The following is a 20,955-nucleotide window of genomic DNA, read 5'->3' on the forward strand; positions in this document are numbered from 1 at the left end:
CGCCCGCCCGCAGATCTATCCATCTCATATCTGTCTATAATAACACCGCGACAATTGCAATTCCCTCCTACGATCCGATACCACCCACCACGCCACGCCGCGCGACACAGATCCTGCCTCTGCCCGCACGCGGATCGGCGGCGGCGACGACGATGTCCGCAGCGCCCCCCTCTTCGACAGCCGCGGAGACGACGGCGACGGCGCCGGCGCCCCTCCCGCGGCTTCCGATTCCGAACCCGCTGCCGCTGTTCGCCGAGCGCGGCGGGGGCGCCAGGCTGCGCCACCACGCCTACAGCCGCAAGCAGAAGTCGCTCGGCCTGCTCTGCTCCAAGTGAGTGCCACCCATCTTTCCTTCGCGTCCGTATGACCGTATCCGTCCTGGCGCGTGGAGAGATCTGCGTTTCCCTTACACAATTCTCGTGCGCGTGCCCCTGCAGCTTCGTGGCCCTGTACGACCGGGACGGCGTGGAGTCCATCGGGCTGGACGACGCGTCCAGGCGCCTCGGCGTCGAGAGGCGCCGGATCTACGACATCGTCAACGTGCTCGAGAGCGTCGGGGTGAGCCCTTTCTTCCTCCTCTCATCCTTCTGCCTGTTCCCGGATAGACTTCTTCGTAGTATATCTTCATTCATGGGGTTCTGAATTCTGCTTTCAATCAATCCCCTGAGAGTAGATCCTCGCGAGGAAGGCCAAGAACCGCTACTCCTGGATAGGCTTCGGAGGGGTCCCGATGGCGCTGCGAGAACTCAAGGTTTGCATCTGGTTTCCATGTGATCATTCCACCGAGAAATGTCAGTGTGATCCATCTCAATTCTGGTCTTTTGTCTGCCTGTATTCATCAGGAGAGGGCGTTGAGAGAGAAGTCTGGCCTGGCTCCTCTGCCGGCGGAGGAGCTATCTGCTGCCAATGTATGCTTTCTTGTCTGCATCTTTCCTTTGCATCTATCCATGTGGTACCCGTGAACAATATAGTTCCTGACTATGTTGTTCCTTGTTCCATTTGATGTTGTAAAGATGTCTGATGACGAAGACGATGATAAGCTGGGTGATCCGGAGGCCGAAAGGGAGGGCGAGAAGCTGAGCCAAACAGTTGACAATCCTTCTGACATGCCTGATGCACCTCCCTGCCGGCTGAGATCTGGTATGGCTGCTTATCCGCTCTAACGCTGGCTTGCTGTATGGTTTTAGTCTCATTTTGTCGTGCCAGGCTTTGAATTTTGGTTGTCACATCTTCAGATCATAGGAAGGAGAAGTCTCTTGGGTTGCTCACTCAAAATTTTGTGAAGCTGTTCCTCACCATGGAGGTGGGAGATTCTGCATTTCCTTGTTTCTGTTTTGATGATGAAGATTTATGGTTTGTGGAACTGTTGTTGATTGGTATGAAATCTGTGCATCCATCAGGTTAGCACGATCTCACTTGATGAAGCTGCAAAGTTCCTCCTTGGGGAAGGCCATGAGGAGTCCAATATGAGAAGTTAGTATTTGTACTATTTCCTCGGCGTAGTTCTTCAGCTGTACTAGTATGAATACCAATCCAAACAAAAGCTAATAGTATGTCTTATGTTTATGCTACAGCTAAAGTCCGGAGATTATATGACATTGCTAATGTGCTGTCTTCACTGAAGCTCATTGAGAAGGTATGCATGCTGTTACAAAATAAATAGCTCATAAGTATGTCAGCTGCACTCAGCATATATACATGCATCTCTCCAGCATGGTCTTAAAAATGTTATTTGCACCTAAATGATAAGCGAAGTTCCTGAATCTGTTCTCGAATCTTTTCACGCAGACACAAGTGGACACAAGGAAGCCTGCATTCCGGTGGTTGGGCATGGCAGGGAAACCAAAAGCAGAAAATGGTGTCACAATTGTTGCATCCCCAGCAAGGAAGACTCTGTCAAACAAGAGAGTCTTTGGAACTGAACTCACTAACATTGGTATAAACAGAAGCCAGCTGGAACCAACAACCCAGAAGAAAGCGAAGCTGGCACAGGGCGGTGCTGATATCTTGAAGAGCTACAACGTGGCCGCGCAGAAGCAGCCCGGGCAGGTTAACAAGAGTGGTTTTGTTTATGGGCCTTTCCACCCTTCTTGTGCAAGAAAACAGGAGCCTGATGACTGTAATAATGTTGGACAAAGGGCGATTGCCCATGATTGGGAGAGCCTTGCCGATTCATTTCGACCGCAGTACCAGAACCCAGGTTGGTATTTATCAGCACTTCTTTGGTCTGGTTTTGTTCCTTAGTAGAAAGTTGCTTACTTTTTTAGATGATGAGAAGTCAATCACTTTGTCACTGCAGATGTTAATTTCTGATAGGAAAATACTTGTCGTTGATTGTGCTGGAAATAGGAATTACAGTATGACTACCTATCTAGCTGAAGTTACAGCATGAGGCCTACTGAATTTTCCCTGACATGCCTTTGGTTGCTATGCTTCTTATTTGTCATGCATACCAACTGATATCTGCTGTTGCTCCCCTCATTCTCTTTTTTTCTCCCCTTGTATTCTTAACTATAAACCGAAGAGTGTGGAAACTTTTTGCTTCCAACAACCCCATGTAATTTGACCTCTGGTCATCCGGGCTACGGCTTGTTTTGAATGCATGAGGCAGATAATGGTCTGCCTTTTTCTTTCAAAAAAAAAGAAATATGCCATATTAAGTGAATCATGTTATTCAGAATCAACCTTCCAAATGAAACAAATCATGCTGTATTTGTAGTATGAGATGCTTATTTGAAATATGTAATAAATAGTATTACACCCATACAAGATTTTCACGGCTGCTCATAATTTGGTATCTGTAATATTTTGGTTGGTGTTAGTTAGTAGACTCGGTCTATGCAAGTGGTAGTTTTCTGAATAATTTCCAGTGCGAAAGAAGATGCTCATAGCTCCATACATATATGAGTATGCATATCTATCTAATTTTGGAAATCATGTTAGACTCATAGAGATAGCATGTGAGCTCTCTGCCTCTCTGGAAGCAAGCTCATTGTTTTTCACAATGAGCTACTCGTATTTGAGAAGATACTAGAATAAACTATAGTATTTATTTGGCCAATTCTATTATTTTCCATCAATTACAGAGCTCTGACCTATTTTGAGAATTTATCAAGGAAAAAAGCTTGTAGTTGACATTTTCATGTGGATCAGTATGAGACATTGAATCTTCTCCGTTATAATGTCAAAATACTGACAGTTTTTCCCCATTTTTTCTGAATGCAGCACTCGGTGACCTCTTTGCTCACTACGTGGATGCGTGGAAGTCGTGGTACTCTGAATTTTCGCAGGGTAGCAGCATCATGCAGCAACACTTGGGCAGTTCTGTTAATAATAAACGATTTTTGTAGGCAAACTGCAAACCCAAGCACGGTAGTCCTGCATGCTTGGGATTTGACCTGTACAATTTGTCAAAATAGAAGAAGAGGGGAAACAGATAGATTGCTCGGCCTAGGGTTCATTGTATTTACTCAATGCAGGAAATCTGTAGGCTTTCCTAGTCCAAAAAGAGTGGGAACATTTTCTCACTGTCAATGTGTAACTTTGTCTACTGTTCATTCTTGCACCTACAAGTGTGCCTACCTCTGCATTCTGAAGCTTCCGTTTTGCGCATATCTTTCAGCGACAATCAACTGACATTAAAACACTATTGTTCGCCAGAGGTGTATCCTTTTTATGATACAGCCTGGATGATCTCATTTTAGCTGTACAATTCATATGAAAGCAAGGCAAAACACTTGTCAGGCTGGTATTTTTCCAATTCAAGCAGACTATTACAATAGGAATCATAATATTTGCAGGGTGCTAGGAAGTTTGCATATGAGTTGCTAGAAACCTTCGCCTGTTTTTGCCTTCAGAAAAAAAACCTGCACTTTTTCTTCTTTTGATACCAAAGAAGCCTGCGCTTGTTTTCACCTGTTTTCTTTAGTAAATAAAAAAGTTTTGTCGTGAGAAGTTGGAAGTTGTCTTTTGGTTGGTCTAGATTACGGAACGGTGTATGAAAGGGATGGTTGATTGAGCCAAGTGGCCCCTGGCCATTGCCAGGGTTGTTTCACTTTGTTTATGATGAAAGAGGATGGTTGGCTTAGCTTTGTCTTCCTAATAACTAGCATCAAATATTCCCAGCGTCATGACAGCGGCACTACATTTAATAACCAACTCTTTTGGTTGAATGCACAATAAAACAATTCTGCTGGCTGCTGGGCAGTAGTGCATATTTTCCGAATTCCAACAGCCAATCGATACATGAAAATTGCGATGCTAGTCGTAGCATCAATCATTAACATCATGAAAATTGAGATGCTAGTAGTTCTATTCTGTTCATATGAAAAATGTACTTACGCCAGAACTTATTAGAGACCACCAGATATTATACTGCCCCAAGTGGCAACCACCCCAATAAACTAGGAGGAAGATCCCATGCAAAAAAAAAAAACTAGGAGGAAGATCAGATTTCATACGCGATCGATCTGAAAGAGCTGTGCTTAAATAAATATATACAAGAACCCCCTTGCAAAAATAAATAAATAAACATATACAAGAATCTTTTCCTACAAAAAATCCTGCCGCAATTGTCGTCTTGTCAATTTATAAGAGGAGGTTAATCAATGTTGCAAGATTTATTATTAATAACCTATGTGGCAGTCAAACTGGCCCTAACCAATAAGATTGCGTCGCACGAGCGCTGCGCCGCCGGCCCGCCAAGGCCCACCAGGCAAGGCAAGGCAAGCCACCAACCTCTCCCCATCTCCTTCTCCCCTGCAACCATCTCCCCTTAATAAGGAGGGCAGCAGGAAAAATCTCCTCCTTCCTTTTATCTCTCCCACATCCCACCCACCCCCCGCCCCGGCCCGCCTCCGCCCCCCCTCCCCCTCCCCCTCCCCCCGGAACCCTAGCCAGCCCGCCATCCATGGCCGCGGCCATGCTCCTCCGCCGCCTCCCGGCCGCGCGCTCCCCCATCATGGCGGCGACGCGCGCGATCTCCGACTCCACGGCGCCGCTCACCATCGAGACCTCGATGCCCTTCACGGCCCACATCGTCGACCCGCCCTCCCGCGACGTCGCCACCACCCCCGCCGAGCTCGTCGCCTTCTTCCACGACATGTCCCTCATGCGCCGCATGGAGATCGCCGCCGACTCGCTTTACAAGGCCAAGCTCATCCGCGGCTTCTGCCACCTCTACGACGGCCAGGAGGCCGTCTGCGCCGGCATGGAGGCCGCCATCACCCGCAAGGACTCCATCATCACCGCCTACCGCGACCACTGCATCTTCCTCTCCCGCGGCGGCGACCTCGTCACCGCCTTCGCCGAGCTCATGGGCCGCCAGGTCGGCTGCTCCCGCGGCAAGGGCGGATCCATGCATTTTTACAAGAAGGACGCCAACTTCTACGGCGGCCACGGGATCGTCGGTGCCCAGGTGCCCCTCGGCTGCGGCCTCGCCTTCGCGCAGAAGTACAGGAAGGAGGACACCGTCTCCTTCTCCCTCTACGGCGATGGCGCCGCCAACCAGGGCCAGCTCTTTGAGGCGCTCAACATCTCGGCCCTCTGGAAGCTGCCCGCCATACTCGTCTGCGAGAACAACCATTGTAAGTTCGTCCGCCGATCCTAGGAAATTCGGATTGCATCTGGATACCTGTTTTTTTTTCACCTGACGTGACGCGATCTGCTGGATATTTCCGTTATGCAGACGGGATGGGAACGGCTGAGTGGAGGGCGGCCAAGAGCCCCTCCTACTACAAGCGTGGTGACTATGTGCCTGGATTGAAGGTAAATTCGAATCCCTCTTGGTTGATTTTGCTCATCATTGTGCATGGATTGATGAGGGTTGATTAGCATCGTGAATTCTATTACTATGAGTGGTATGTCTGATTGCTTTTGGTGTGTTTTAAATGGAGGGTTGACCTCATAGATTCTACCTATATATGTCTTTTCAGTTACAGAAGAGGCCTTCCTTGGTCGAAGGATATATAATTGGTTCACTATGCTATTTTAACGCATGCCTAGCTGTTCCAACATGTACAGGAAGTAGTTTCTTAAATAATTTATTCATTATTACTATGTTTACCTGAGGGCAGCTTTAATTTGTCATAAGTTACTATGTTTCTATGTATAGGAGCTACAATGTTTACTTAGGAGTAGTTTATGTCCTATTAACATCCTCAAATTATGTTTGGTGTAGGTCGACGGAATGGATGTTCTTGCTGTGAAGCAGGCATGCAAATTTGCGAAGGAGCATGCCATTGCAAATGGCCCAATTGTGAGTGCCCAAGAATTTTTGTTTCTTCTATAGTTTAAGTATGCATATCAGTGCAGTGCTTCATATTTTGTTAGGGGTTGTCCTAGTTCTGTGGCGCTGCTAGCCATTCTTTTATATTTCTTGCTTAGGTTCTTAGCAAGGATTAATGCCTAAGACTGTAATAACTTAATTTACCTGCACCCCATTTTCTCCTGAAAAAAAATCATCTGCTATGCCTAGCTCAGGTTTCAGATTTGCCTGACATTAATAGTTTGCTGGACCTGTCTCCAAGAATTTGGCCTTGCTTGTTAGTCTATCACTTGATGGCTGTCTACAGTAGGTGGCTTGAAATATATGTTTGCGATAGTTCCATATAGGTGATTTATGGATTGGAGACTTGGATCTGAAATGGCTGTATACTTTGATGATCAATCTTCTAACACTGATTCCATCATCTTCTGCCTTCCATTGTTTCCCATCGAAGCACTTGATTGTTCTGTTTCCAGAACCCCAAATGTCACATTGTTTTGCCATGTCAATTTCGTCTAACCGCTAAAACACCCGTTAAATCATGAAGTATGGAAATGCTATGCACAAGCTTATGGCCTGATGACAGCTTTGAACACTGATTGACCCGATGCTAACTTTAATGTAATGTTGGCTGCTGCTGATTCTTTTTGCTACTTAATTTAACGGGCAGTTACAGTCGTCTTATATATGGCCGTGATTATTTCCATATTAGTCCACCTATTGTGAATAATATGATTTTTGGATAGTTTTGTAATGTGTAGTTATTTTGTTAGCAGTGCATGATAGTTACTAATATTGTCCCATTATTTAGGTTCTTGAAATGGACACGTATAGGTACCACGGCCACTCTATGTCAGATCCAGGAAGCACTTACCGCACCAGGGATGAGATCTCGGGTGTAAGACAGGTTGGAATGTTGTGACCTTTTAGTTTGAACGTTGTTTGCTTCCAAATATTTCTATTTCAGACTTATTTGTTTTGTGGTACCAACAGGAGCGTGATCCAATTGAAAGGGTTAGAAAGTTGCTCTTGGCTCATGACCTAGCAACCCCTGCTGAGCTCAAGGTATGTATGTGATTGTATTGAAAATCGTCAGTTATGATTATTGTATAAATAGCAAGTGAGAATCATAGATACAGAATTACCATTTAAATAAGAGGAAAGTTCTAATTCTTACTATGAATATGTTTTCATCTCAGGACATGGAGAAAGAAATTAGGAAAGAAGTCGACGCTGCCATTGCTAAAGCCAAGGTTACCGTTGCATTTGGATATACTCCTTTTGTGCACTCTAAATTAGTTGTGCTTATCACTTACATATACATGTATTGATATCTCCAGGAAAGTCCTATGCCTGATGCTTCTGAGCTCTTTACAAATGTCTACGTCAAGGGTTTCGGCGTTGAGGTCAGTTATTGTCTGATCTAATTTATGTAGGCTACTCCGAAGTGAATTCACCATTTTTATCTTGAAGTTATTCTGGACTGGTCAAACTGATGGTCACAGCTTTTAATCTTGTGAACTGGCATTTTAGTCTAATGTCTTGTTTCTGCTCATTTTGTGCTAGTAGTTTTAAGTTGCAAAGAATTGAATCGTAACTGCCGTTGCACAGTAACGAGATGGAGTACTAAAATTTTACGATTTTAGTCATAACCGACAGTTTTCATTGCCTCTTGAAAGTATGTTTTCTTCTGTACTACCTCTGTAACTTAATATAAGACGATTTTTGACACTATGACTGTCAAAAAACGTCTCACATTTTGATACAGAGGGAGTATGTGCTATAGTAGATTATTATGTACTGGTTGAACCATGGCTGCACTTTGAACATTCAAGGGGATTGATGAACCAGTTCTAACACGCACTACTTGATGATGCAGTCATTTGGCGCAGATAGAAAGGAGTTGAGAGCTACACTCCCATAGGTCACCAACCTGAAGATGAAGACGAGTACTCTTCTAACACGATGATATATCGAGGAGGAATAAGCATTGGTGAACAAACCCTTGGGTGTTGCTGGCAGTATTTGTTGCAAAACGAACCTGTATAGAGATGTGATGTCAGGGGAATTCGTTCCTTATTTGTTTTGTTTTCCTTTTTTTTTCTCTTCCTGCAATTCAGTTTAACTGCTGCTAGCTGGCGATTTGGCCTGCATAATCGCTTCTGTTTGCAAAATCATGAGGTGGAAATTAATGTTTGCCTGTGTCGTAAGTCTCAGTTGTCGATTACACTTGCAGTTCTTTCCGCACGGCAACTGTTATATTTCCCCGTTCTCTTAGTCTTATCAAAGGCAGCAAGGCGGTTGTTGCAGCAATGTCACTAGCTCGTTAGTTGCCTAATTGTGATACGCTTTATCTCCTCTGGTTATTGTCTGCTAGCCTCTTTGATTATGTTTTGTTTTCTCTCCCATAGACCAGTTATCAGAATGTACTTGCAGTGATTATTTTGGGCCAATCTATATGGTGCAATTCAAACATCCTATAGCAACACTTCCTGAAACACTGAACGACGACCAGCTCGCTAGTGTGGGGATTGCCTCAGCAACCCCCGTGGGTGTTTCCTTGTTGAAGGCATCACCAAGGAGATGGGATTTGCCTTGTTGGATCCACGATTGTGGCACCATGGGCTTTGTTACTTTTGATGTAATCATCATCTTGGAGACATGATCTTATGCCTGGAGCACATGGTTTGCGCTGATGTGGTTGGCCGGGAACCGTCGGCGGCGGGGTGTGCGTGATGTCTACGCTGGTGCTTCCGTCCATGACAGCGGTACACGTAGACTACTTGGATAGAGGGATTAGGTGTGCTGGGCACCGAAGTGGACTTTCGAGATGGTAAGATCATCCACAGCAGGACTTAGGCAAATCCGGCCCTTTATACAGTGTCCGGCAGCCCTTTATATGTTGCGCCGCACATCCACATACCTCGGATTTCGATCCTCAAATTCATGTAATCCATGCACGACGATCATACGATACAAATTCTCTGAATTTAAAAGTTCAAAACAAAGTAAAGCAAATCATAGTTCAACAAATCGGATAATGCCAAAATGAAATCAATGTCTCAGCGTGACGGATGGCCTCGAATCATTGGCCGGGCGCCTGCTCGGAGCGAAATGCGGCGTGCTCCAGGCGGAATGTCCTGCTCTGCCTGCATCCAGGCCGACTTCTCCGCATGCATCCGTGCCGCAGCCGCCCTTGCCGTGTCGTACTCTCCACGGTCGTTGATCTTCTTCTTGTCCGCAAGCCACTTTTTCGCATGCTCATCCAAGAGGGTTTCGTCCGCCAACATGATCCTCGCATCCTCCGCGTCTCGTGCGAGTTGCAACCTCTCCTCCTCAAACCCTATGTCGCCAAATGTCTTGCCTTCTCGAGTTCCCATTTGATCACCGCTTGTTGCTTCTCCAACTCGATCTTCTCCCTCTCAATTTCGAGCTTCTTCTCCGCCCTCTTCCGGCCCCACTTCATCCTTTCTTTTTGCACATCCAACATGAGCTTGTACCTCTCCTCCTTCTTGTTCTCCCTCGTCGAGAAAATGCCCTTCCATGTGGACGATATTTTTGTAGCCGCGACATCACAGGAGGCATGTGCGTTCTCCCACTTGTTTCCTATGACTTGACGGTTATCCTTCGGCACGGTGGCTTTTTCATTCGTCATGGCTGTCGGGGGTGTCGTGCGACATATGCCAAAGAATGGCTTATCATGGTGGGGGGTAGTAAGACGTCGCCGGTGCCAGGAAACGGGATGAGGCGTAGACACGTACGCCGACGAACTTTACCCAGGTTCGGGGCTCTCCCAGGAGATAACACCCCTAGTCCTGCTCTGCAGGGTCTCTGCATGATCACTCAAGCAACAATGGTGGCTACAAGCTTGCTCCTTGAGCTGTTTCTCTAGAGGGGGAAGAAGAGCGAGGCTAGCCCTAGCTTCCTCTCTCTATGTGTGTGTATGCGATCTAAGGTCTCAACCCTTTGCATGGGTGCCCTGGGGGGTTTATATAGGCCTACCCCCAGGGGTACAATGGTAATTTGGCCGGGTGTAGGACCCGACTGTCAGTGTCTATGGTCGCCATCTTCTCCGCCGGCCGCTGGGGCTCGCCGCCTGGCGGGTCCCGCCGGCCGTCTGTACTTCACCGACAGGCCGTGCCCGCCGCTTGCGGGTCCTGTCGGCTGCTTAGCACTGTGGCAATGCCACTGATGATGTGTGCTTTATCGGGGAAGGCGTGGCTACAGTGCCGCCGCCTCGCGGGCGTTCACTGTAGCCACTCCTCGTCTCTTCTGATTAATGGCGCCCAGACTTTGAGGGAAGGGGAGGGCCGCCTGCTGGGATTCGGCCTCCCCTCGCGCCGACTGGTCGGAACTCGCCGCCTTTTGACTTCTCACGGACAGGTAGGGCCCGCCGCCTGCATGCCGTACCGACAGCCCGTAGTGAGTGATGTCATGGACTGCATGGCAACAGTGCCGCGCAGGACGGGGATGTCCGCCCGGTATGCTGTAGTGTGGCCACGCTCGGCCCTGGATTCGGGGGTGGCAGACGGTACTGTAGCCACGCCCGTCTCGTCGCCATAATGTGGTGCAAACTTTGAGGGTGTGAGGGGCCGCCTGCTAGGAGCCGGCCTCTCTGGAGGCCGCCTGCCAGGAGTCGGCCCGTCTCATGGCTTTCTTCTGAGGTCGGCCGCCCTCTGGCAGCCGGCCGCCTGGACCAGCCGGTCCTGAGAAGGCGGCTCTTCGTCCTTGAGGCTTGAGGGGCGCAGCCGGCCCCGATGTCTTGAATCACCACGGGGAGCAGATGAGGCTACCCGTGGTCGTTTACCCCCACATTAGTCCCCGAAGCTGGTGGGGCACCGCTACTGAAAAGGTGAGAAGCCTCAGCATGTTCCAACTCCGAATGATATGGTGAACTTGTTTCGTCCGTCTTTCAAGGCACCGGCTGGCAGGAGCCGGTCGCGACTAGGCGGACCGTCTGATGATTTCGAAACGTCTCGGCGGGAGCCGGGTGGCGCACCAGCCAGGCAGCAGGCTTGCCACCCGCTGTCTGCGCGCCACGCGGCGCCAGCCAGCCGGGCCGACCTGCCAGCCCACGCGCGCAACGGGACATCGCCGCAGGATGGGGCCCACCACTACCGAGCCTCGGCGCGCGCGGATCCGGTGCGGCCGAGGCGAACGGTTGGGATTCCGCTGCGCAGTAACTACACGTTGTTACTACGGGCTAAAACGGGGTCGTGGGGGCGTGGGCGCAGTTAATCCCACGACCCCCATGCTCTCGCCCCTTCGGCTTCGCCGTCTGGGGCTATAAGTAGGGGAGGAGAGGGGTGGCAGACGCACGCGCGCCCTCCTCTCCCCTCTTCCTTCCTCTTCTTGCTGCCCCTGCCACACTCCCGCATCATGCCGAAGCTCTGCCGCAGCTCACCGTTGCCGTGCGCGTCCTCACCGCAGCGTTGCTGCTCCACCGCGGGTCCACCCACTCGCCGTTGTTCCGCGCCTCCATCGAGTCCAAGCCCCATGGCACGGGCCGGAGCTTGGGACGGTTCCAATGTCCATGAAGACCACATCACCTTCCTCCGCCAAACGCGGTGGCTGCCCGGCGAGAACTACATACGGGCACGCCCTTCGCCCGAATCGGAGGTCTTGCCGGCGCCGCAGAAAGGCGAGCACGTCGTCTTCCGCTCGCACTTCATTTGCGGCCTCGGTCTGCCGGCGAGCGACTTCCTCCGTGCTTTCCTTCACTTCTATGCCTCCAACCGCACCACCTGACGCCAAACACGGTGGTACTACTGTCGGGCTTCGTGACGCTCTGCGAAGGATACCTCGGCATCCCCCACCCTCGAGCTGTGGGTGGATTTCTTCTACACCAAACTTGGCACCGCTGCCAAGAACGAGGCGGCCCAGTGCGGCGCCTTCATCGCGGTGCGGCGTACGGGTGCCGGGAACTGCTTCCCAGCCATCAGCTTGACGCAGTCGGTCAAGATGTGGCAGCGGTCTTACTTCTACGTGAAGAACATCCATCCGGAGCACGACTTCGTCAACCTGCCGGCTTATAAAGCCGGCCCACCGACTAAGCCCCGCACCAACTAGACCTTCAAGCCGAAGATGCTGTCGGCCGCCTCCCTTGCCGCCATTGCCCGGCTCAGGAAGATGACGGAGTCGGAAGGCCTGAAGGCTTCGGACCTGCTGACCGCCTTCGTGGTGCGCTGGGTGCGCCCCCCTCCAAACCCGGCCTCACTTGATCAGCCGGATGAGCGGGCACCGAGACCCGTGCCAGGTGTGCACCAATGAAAGTGCGTTATATCGACTAGAGGGGGGGTGGTGAATAGGCGATTTCTATGAATTCTTCACTGAGGAATTTCAGGGTGAGGAAATTCCTGAGTGAAGAACTACTTGCAGCGGAATAAGTACTCAGAAGTAAACATAACAGAACATGAGCATGGTCTTCATGATGAAATGAAAACAAGCACAGAGTACAGAAATCGTAAACATAGGATAAACAGAATGAAGACAAACAGACTGAAGAAATTGAACTGAGGAAATTGAGAAAGTCATCAGTCAAAGTCTTCAAACAGATATGAACAAGTACACAACACAAAAATGAGGAAATAGAAGGGTTGAGGAATTGAAACCAGTTAGTTCGGTGAAGACAATGATTTGGTAGACCAGTTCCAACTGCTGTGACAGTTGTACGTCTGGTTAGGGCGGCTAGGTATTTAAACCTGAGGACACGCAATCCCGAACACGCAGCTCAGGACACTTAGTCCTCACCGTATTCCCCTTGAGCTAAGGTCACACAGACCTCGCCCAATCACTCGTGGTAAGTCTTCAGGTGACTTCCAAACCTTCACAGACTCGGTCACTCGGCGATCCACAATTTCCTCTTGGATGCTCTAGACCATGACGCCTAACTGTCTGGAAGATGCACAGTCTTCAAAGGTAACAAGCGTCGGATCCACGCATGATCAATCTCTTCAGTGATGCTCAATCACTTTGGGTTTGTAGGTGTTTGGGTTTGGGTTTTCCTCACTTGATGATTTTCGCTCAAAGTCCTCGGAGGATGGGATGCTCTCAAATGACAAGTGTCAGTTTCTCTCGGAGCAGCCAACCAGCTAGTGGTTGTAGGGGGCGGCTATTTATAGCCTAGGGAGCAGCCCGACATGATAAGACATAAATGCCCTTCAATGATATGACCGTTAGGTGGGTAGATATTTTGGGACAGCTGGCGCATAGCACAACAACGGTTAGAAATTTGAGTATCAAATTCCTCAGGGCTATCATGTTCCTCACCGTGTAGGCAATCTGCACTGGTGAATTCCTAACTCCTCAGTCAGAACAAATTCCTCAGAGACTAGAAGAAATTTGTTTCTGTCACTGAAGAAATTGACTGAGCTGTATGAGATTTCCAATGGCTTCACTCGAAGGGATTGGTAGGTGTAGGATTTGAGTTGAGCATCACTTGGAAATTTTTCCTTAGTATTTCCTCGACCCCCTTTAACAGTACGGTGTTTCCTATGACTCAAGAAATAGAAAATGAAACTACGAAAACAAAAGTCTTCATGCTTCATGTTGCTCGAATGAATACCAAGTCTTCAGGATTACACCAATTTCTTCACTTTCAAAGTCTTCAGAAAGTCTTCAGAAATCCAAAGTCTTCAGTCGAAGGACTTCATTTTTAGGGGTCGACTTTCTCTATAAACATCAAACTCCTTATAGACCCGTGTACACTCACAAACGCATCAGTCCCTTAACCTATAAGTCTTCAATACACCAAAATCACTAAGGGGCACTAGATGCACTTACAATCTCCCCCTTTTTGGTGATTGATGACAATATAGGTTAAGTTTTCAACGGGGATAAACATATGAAGTGTAAATACTGATATTGAGGATTTTGATTGCAAGATATAGAAGAACTCCCCCTGAAGATGTGCATAGTGAGGAATTTGCTTTTGAAGCAATGCACACTTTGAAGAGTAGAATCATGGAGATCTCCCCCTATATCTTGTAATCCATACACGCATTTAACATACAATATGAAGAATTTGAAATGCAAGATGAAATATGGTGACTGATGTAATTCAGCATGCGTGCATTAACATTAATGAGGAATAAGCATGCAGAAAAAACTCAGCAAAAGTATCAGACCACCATAGAGTTTAAGTTTACAACTCGATCAAATAAAGTCTCAGAAGAACGTGAGTTGTAACTTAAAAAAGAAACGCCCATATAGATAGACCCGCCTGAAGACTAACTCAAATTTCTCCCCCTTTGTCATTGAATGACAAAAAGGATCGAAAATGAGGACTAATGCCCCTGAAGAATATCAAGTTGATGGAGGAGCGCCAGCGTTGTTGGGGTCGTTTGTTGTTGTAGGGCCTGCCGCAGTGTCGTCCAAGTCTTCATGCTCATCGGTTTCGTGTAATGAAGAATACGAGCTGGCCACCAAGGAGGGAACTTTAGTCTTCTTGAATTTCTTCGCCGGTGGCGGCTGAGACCATTCAAAGTCCTGCTTGAAACCCATTCGCTTCAAATCATCTTCACCATACATATGTGACAAAATAGCCCAGGTGCGACCGAAGACTTCATGGAGGTCATAATGGTTTTTCTTCACTGCATTGTGTGTAGCAGTCATGTTGTGAAGAATAGAACCAAACTAACGCTTAACCCATTTATGGTTTCGATCCACCTTCTGGTGAAGACTAAGAAGAAGCTCACGGTCAGTCGTCACCCGGGGAGCTGTTGCTTGAGGATTTGGCTTTGATGCATTAGCGGCAGAATCATGAGTAGAAGAATCATCATTGGTGGAGTAAGATGCAGCTTTGCGAAACTGACCATCCAATGGACGAATGCCTTCATCAATAATAGCAGTAGCCTTTCCCTTTTCATCAGATGAGGAAAATGTCCGCTTGAGGACTTCTATTGGGGGCAGGTAACTGACATGATTCTGAAAATTAGCCTTGTAGTTGAGTGAAGATCTTGTTCCGAGGAATCTCATAATCCAGGGAGCGTAAGGCTTCAACTCAAACGGAGAGAGGGCAACATTTGCCAGAGTCCTCATGAAGAAATCATGGTAGTTGATAGGAATGCCATGTATGATATTGAATAGTAGATTCTTCATGATGCCAACAACTTATTCATCATTTGAATCGTGGCCTTTGATTGGACTCAATGTCTTTGACAGAATGCGATAGACAGTTCTAGGCACAAAAAGTAATTCCTTCACGAGGAATTTGGTCCTTGGATCTTGACCTGGCTTCAAAGGCTTCATTAGCACTTGCATGTAATGGACAGTGAGTTCAGGTTCATGATAGATGCAACGAGCGCCTTCAAGGGGAGGACTAACAGGCATGGCATGAAGTAATTCAGAGGCTGGTGCTTTGAAATATGTGTTTCCTGTCTTCCAGTCCAAAACCCAAGAGTTCACATTGTCAACATCGCCTGTGATATGCAGAGTTGCATAGAATTTAAGAATGAGCTCTTCATTCCAATCACAAATATCCGTGCAAAAGTTGAGCAGTCCTGCATCATGAAGCATACTGAGGACTGGGGTGAATCAAGGTAGTGATTCCTGTTGGGTAACGTAGTAATTTCAAAAAAATTCCTACGCACACGCAAGATCATGGTGATGCATAGCAACGAGAGGGGAGAGTGTTGTCTACGTACCCTCGTAGATCGACAATGGAAGCGTTGACACAACATAGAGGAAGTAGTCGTACGTCTTCCCGATCCGACCGATCCAAGTACCGAACGCACGGCACCTCCGAGTTCAGCACACGTTCAGCTCAATGATGTCCCGCGAACTCCGATACAGCAGAGCTTCACGGGAGAGTTCCGTCAGCACAACGGCGTGATGACGGTGATGATGTTGCTACCGACGCAGGGCTTCGCCTAAGCACCGCTACGATATGACCGAGGTGGAATATGGTGGAGGGGGGCACCGCACACGGCTGGGAGAGATCAAAAGATCAACTTGTGTGTCTATGGGGTGCCCCCTGGCCACGTATATAAAGGAGTGGAGGAGGGGGAGGGCCAGCCCTCTCTATGGCGCATCCTAGGGGAGTCCTACTCCCACCAGGAGTAGGATTCCCCCTTCCCTAGTAGAACTAGGAGCCCTTCCAAGTAGTAGGAGTAGGAGGGAAGGAAAGGGAAGGGAAAAGGAGAAGGAAGGAAGGGGGCGCCCCCCCTCCCTAGTCCAATTCGGACCAGCCCATGGGGAGGGGTGCAGCCACCCTTTGAGGCCTTTCTCTCCTTTCCCGTATGGCCCATTAAGGCCCAATACGAATTCCCATAACTCTCCGGTACTCCCGAAAATACCCGAATCACTCGGAACCTTTCCGATGTCCGAATGTAGTCGTCCAATATATCAATCTTTACGTCTCGACCATTTCGAGACTCCTCGTCATGTCCCCGATCTCATCCGGGACTCCGAACTACCTTCGGTACATCAAATCACATAAACTCATAATACAATCGTCACCGAAACTTTAAGCGTGCGGACCCTACGGGTTCGAGAACTATGTAGACATGACGGAGACACATCTCTGGCCAATAACCAATAGCGGAACCTGGATGCTCATATTGGCTCCCACATATTCTACAAAGATCTTTATCGGTCAAACCGCATAACAACATACTTTGTTCCCTTTGTCATCGGTATGTTACTTGCCCGAGATTCGATCGTCGGTATCTCAATACCTAGTTCAATCTCGTTACCGGAAAGTCTCTTTACTCGTTCCGTAATACATCATCCCACAACTAACTTATTAGTTGCAATGCTTGCAAGGCTTTAAGTGATGTGCATTACCGAGAGGGCCCAGAGATACCTCTCCGACAATCAGAGTGACAAATCCTAATCTCAAAATATGCCAACCCAACAAGTTGAAGGAAATATGCCCTAGAGGCAATAATAAAGTTATTATTTATTATCTTATTTCATGATAAATGTTTATTATTCATGCTAGAATTGTATTAACCGGAAACATGATACATGTGTGAATACATAGACAAACAGAGTGTCACTAGTATGTCTCTACTTGACTAGCTCGTTGATCAAAGATGGTTATGTTTCCTAACCATAGACACGAGTTGTCATTTGATTAGCAGGATCACATCATTAAGAGAATGATGTGATTGACTTGACCCATTCTGTTAGCTTAGCACTCGATCGTTTAGTATGTTGCTATTGCTTTCTTCATGACTTATACATGTTCCTATGACTATGAGATTATGCAACTCCCGTTTACCGGAGGAACACTTTGTGTGCTACCAAACGTCACAACGTAATTAGGTGATTATAAAGGTGCTCTACAGGTGTCTCCGAAGGTACTTGTTGGGTTGGCGTATTTCGAGATTAGGATTTGTCACTCCGATTGCCGGAGAGGTATCTCTGGGCCCTCTCGGTAATGCACATCACTTAAGCCTTGCAAGCATTGCAACTAATAAGTTAGTTGCGGAATGATGTATTATGGAACGAGTAAAGAGACTTGCTGGTAACGATATTGAACTAGGTATTGAGATACCGATGATCGAATCTCGGGCAAGTAACATACTGATGACAAAGGGAACAATGTATGTTGTTATGCGGTCTGACCGATAAAGATCTTAGTAGAATATGTAGGAGCCAATATGAGCATCCAGGTTCCGCTATTGGTTATTGACCGGAGACATGTCTCGGTCATGTCTACATAGTTCTCGAACCCGTAGGGTCCGCACGCTTAAAGTTCGGTGACAATCGTAATTAGGGTTTTTGTGTTTTGATGTACCGAAGGTTGTTCGGAGTCCCGGATGTGATCACGGACATGACATGGAGTCTCGAAATGGTCGAGACATAAAGATTGATATATTGGAAGCCTATATTTGGATATCGGAAATGTTCCGGGTGAAATCGGGATTTTACCGGAGTACCGGGGGGTTACCGGAACCCCCCCGGGGGTTATTGGGCCTACATGGGCCATAAGGGAGAAGTGGAGGGCCGGCCAGGGCAGGCCGCGCGCCCCCTCCCCCTTAGTCCGAATAGGACAAGGAAGGGGGGGGGGGCGGCGCCCCCCTTTCCTCTTTCTCCCTTCCCCCTTCCTTTTCCAACAAGGCAAGAGGGGGGAGTCCTACTCCAGGTGGGAGTAGGACTCCTCCAGGCGCGCCCCTAGGGCCGGCCGCACCTCCCCCTCTCCCTCCTTTATATACGGGGGCAAGGAGGCACCCCAGGACACACACAAGTTGATATTCGTGATCGTTCCTTAGCCGTGTGCGGTGCCCCCTTCCACCATATTCCACCTCGGCCATATCGTAGCGGTGCTTAGGCGAAGCCCTGCGTCGGTAGAACATCATCACCGTCATCACGCCGTCGTGCCGACGAAACTCTCCCTGAACATTTTGCTGGATCGAAGCTCGAGGGACGTCACCAAGTTGAATGTGTGCAGAACTCGGAGGTGCCGTATGTTCGGTACTTGGATCGGTTGGATCGGGAAGACGTACGACTACTTCCTCTATGTTGTGTCAACGCTTTCGTTGCCGGTCTACGATGGTACGTAGACAACACTCTCCCCTCTCGTTGCTATGCATCACCATGATCTTGCGTGTGCGTAGGAATTTTTTTGAAATTACTACGTTCCCCAACAGTGGCATCCGAGCCTAGGTTTTATGCGTTGATGTTATATGCACGAGTAGAACACAAGTGAGTTGTGGGCGATATAAGTCATACTGCTTACCAGCATGTCATACTTTGGTTCGGCAGTATTGTTGGATGAAGCGGCCCGGACCGACATTACGCGTACGCTTACGCGAGACTGGTTCTACCGACGTGCTTTGCACACAGGTGGCTGGCGGGTGTCAGTTTCTCCAACTTTAGTTGAACCGAGTGTGGCTACGCCCGGTCCTTGCGAAGGTTAAAACAGCACCAACTTGACAAACTATCGTTGTGGTTTTGATGAGTAGGTAAGAACGGTTCTTGCTAAAGCCCGTAGCAACCACGTAAAACTTGCAACGACAAAGTAGAGGACGTCTAACTTGTTTTTGCAGGGCATGTTGTGATGTGATATGGTCAAGACATGATGCTAAATTTTATTGTATGAGATGATCATGTTTTGTAACCGAGTTATCGGCAACTGGCAGGAGCCATATGGTTGTCGCTTTATTGTATGCAATGCAATTGCGCTCTAATGCTTTACTTTATCACTAAGCGGTAGCGATAGTCGTGGAAGCATAAGATTGGCGAGACGACAACGATGCTACGATGGTGATCAAGGTGTCGCGCCGGTGACGTTGGTGATCATGACGGTGCTTCGGAGATGGAGATCACAAGCACAAGATGATGATGGCCATATCATATCACTTATATTGATTGCATGTGATGTTTATCTTTTATACATCTTATCTTGCTTTGATTGACGGTAGCATTATAAGATGATCTCTCACTAAATTTCAAGATAAAAAGTGTTCTCCCTGAGTATACACCGTTGCCAAAGTTCGTTGTGCCCAGACACCACGTGATGATCGGGTGTGATAAGCTCTACGTCCATCTACAACGGGTGCAAGCCAGTTTTGCACACGCAGAATACTCAGGTTAAACTTGACGAGCCTAGCATATGCAGATATGGCCTCAGAACACTGAGACCGAAAGGTCGAGCGTGAATCATATAGTAGATATGATCAACATATTGATGTTCACCATTGAAAGCTACTCCATTTCACGTGATGATCGGTTATGGTTTAGTTGATTTGGATCACGTGATCACTTAGAAGATTAGAGGGATGTCTTTATAAGTGGGAGTTCTTAAGTAATATAATTAATTGAACTTAAATTTATCATGAACTTAGTACCTGATAGTATCTTGCTTGTCTATGTTTGATTGTAGATAGATGGCCCGTGCTGTTGTTCCGTTGAATTTTAATGCGTTCCTTGAGAAAGCAAAGTTGAAAGATGATGGTAGCAATTACACGGACTGGGTCCGTAACTTGAGGATTATCCTCATTGCTGCACAGAAGAATTACATCCTGGAAGCACCGCTAGGTGCCAGGCCTGCTGCTGGAGCAACACCAGATGTTATGAATGTCTGGCAGAGCAAAGCTGATGACTACTCGATAGTTCAGTGTGCCATGCTTTACGGCTTAGAATCGGGACTTCAATGACGTTTTGAACGTCATGGAGCATATGAGATGTTCCAGGAGTTGAAGTTAATATTTCAAGCAAATGCCTGGATTGAGAGATATGAAGTCTCCAATAAATTCTATAGCTGCAAGATGGAGGAGAATAGTTCTGTCAGTGAACATATACTCAAAATGTCTGGGTATCATAATCACTTGACTCAACTGGGAGTTAATCTTCCTGTTGATAGTGTCATTGATAGAGTTCTTCAATCACTGCCACCAAGCTACAAGAGCTTCGTGATGAACTATAACATGCAAGGGATGGATAAGATAATTCCCGAGCTCTTCGCAGTGCTAAAGGCTGCGAAGGTAGAAATCAAGAAGGAGCATCAAGTGTTGATGGTCAACAAGACCGCCAGTTTCAAGAAAAAGGGCAAAGGGAAGAAGAAGGGGGACTTCAAGAAGAACAGTAAGCAAGTTACTGCTCAGGAGAAGAAACCCAAATCTGGACCTAAGCCTGAAACTTAGTGCTTCTACTGCAAGTAGACTGGACACTGGAAGCGGAACTGCCCCAAGTATTTGGCGGATAAGAAGGATGGCAAGGTGAACAAAGGTATATGTGATATA

At 47.7% G+C, this 20,955-nt stretch overlaps 2 protein-coding genes across 3 annotated transcripts; both read left to right on the plus strand.

The window, feature by feature from the left end:
- Window positions 1–10: 10 nt before the first annotated feature.
- Window positions 11–3,589, plus strand: LOC125514659 (E2F transcription factor-like E2FE). Of its 2 annotated transcripts, none has more exons than XM_048679999.1 (10): window positions 11–331; window positions 438–558; window positions 674–751; window positions 843–908; window positions 1,014–1,140; window positions 1,236–1,303; window positions 1,398–1,473; window positions 1,575–1,636; window positions 1,789–2,200; window positions 3,226–3,589. In XM_048679999.1, the coding sequence occupies exons 1-10, from the start codon at window positions 153–155 to the stop codon at window positions 3,348–3,350; spliced, it is 1,314 nt and encodes a 437-aa protein (XP_048535956.1). In that variant the 5' UTR covers window positions 11–152; the 3' UTR covers window positions 3,351–3,589. The 2 variants fall into 2 exon arrangements, with proteins under 2 accessions (XP_048535956.1, XP_048535957.1); XM_048680000.1 differs by having other exon boundaries at window positions 1,401–1,473.
- A 1,271-nt stretch (window positions 3,590–4,860) lies between these two features.
- On the plus strand, window positions 4,861–8,475 carry LOC125514661 (pyruvate dehydrogenase E1 component subunit alpha-1, mitochondrial). The gene is made up of 8 exons (XM_048680001.1): window positions 4,861–5,585; window positions 5,687–5,766; window positions 6,179–6,256; window positions 7,077–7,172; window positions 7,259–7,330; window positions 7,465–7,518; window positions 7,606–7,671; window positions 8,145–8,475. The coding sequence occupies exons 1-8, from the start codon at window positions 4,910–4,912 to the stop codon at window positions 8,187–8,189; spliced, it is 1,167 nt and encodes a 388-aa protein (XP_048535958.1). The 5' UTR covers window positions 4,861–4,909; the 3' UTR covers window positions 8,190–8,475.
- The last annotated feature ends 12,480 nt before the right edge of the window (window positions 8,476–20,955 follow it).

This window comes from Triticum urartu, chromosome 6 (assembly GCF_003073215.2).
Source record: "Triticum urartu cultivar G1812 chromosome 6, Tu2.1, whole genome shotgun sequence".
Taxonomy (NCBI): domain Eukaryota; kingdom Viridiplantae; phylum Streptophyta; class Magnoliopsida; order Poales; family Poaceae; genus Triticum; species Triticum urartu.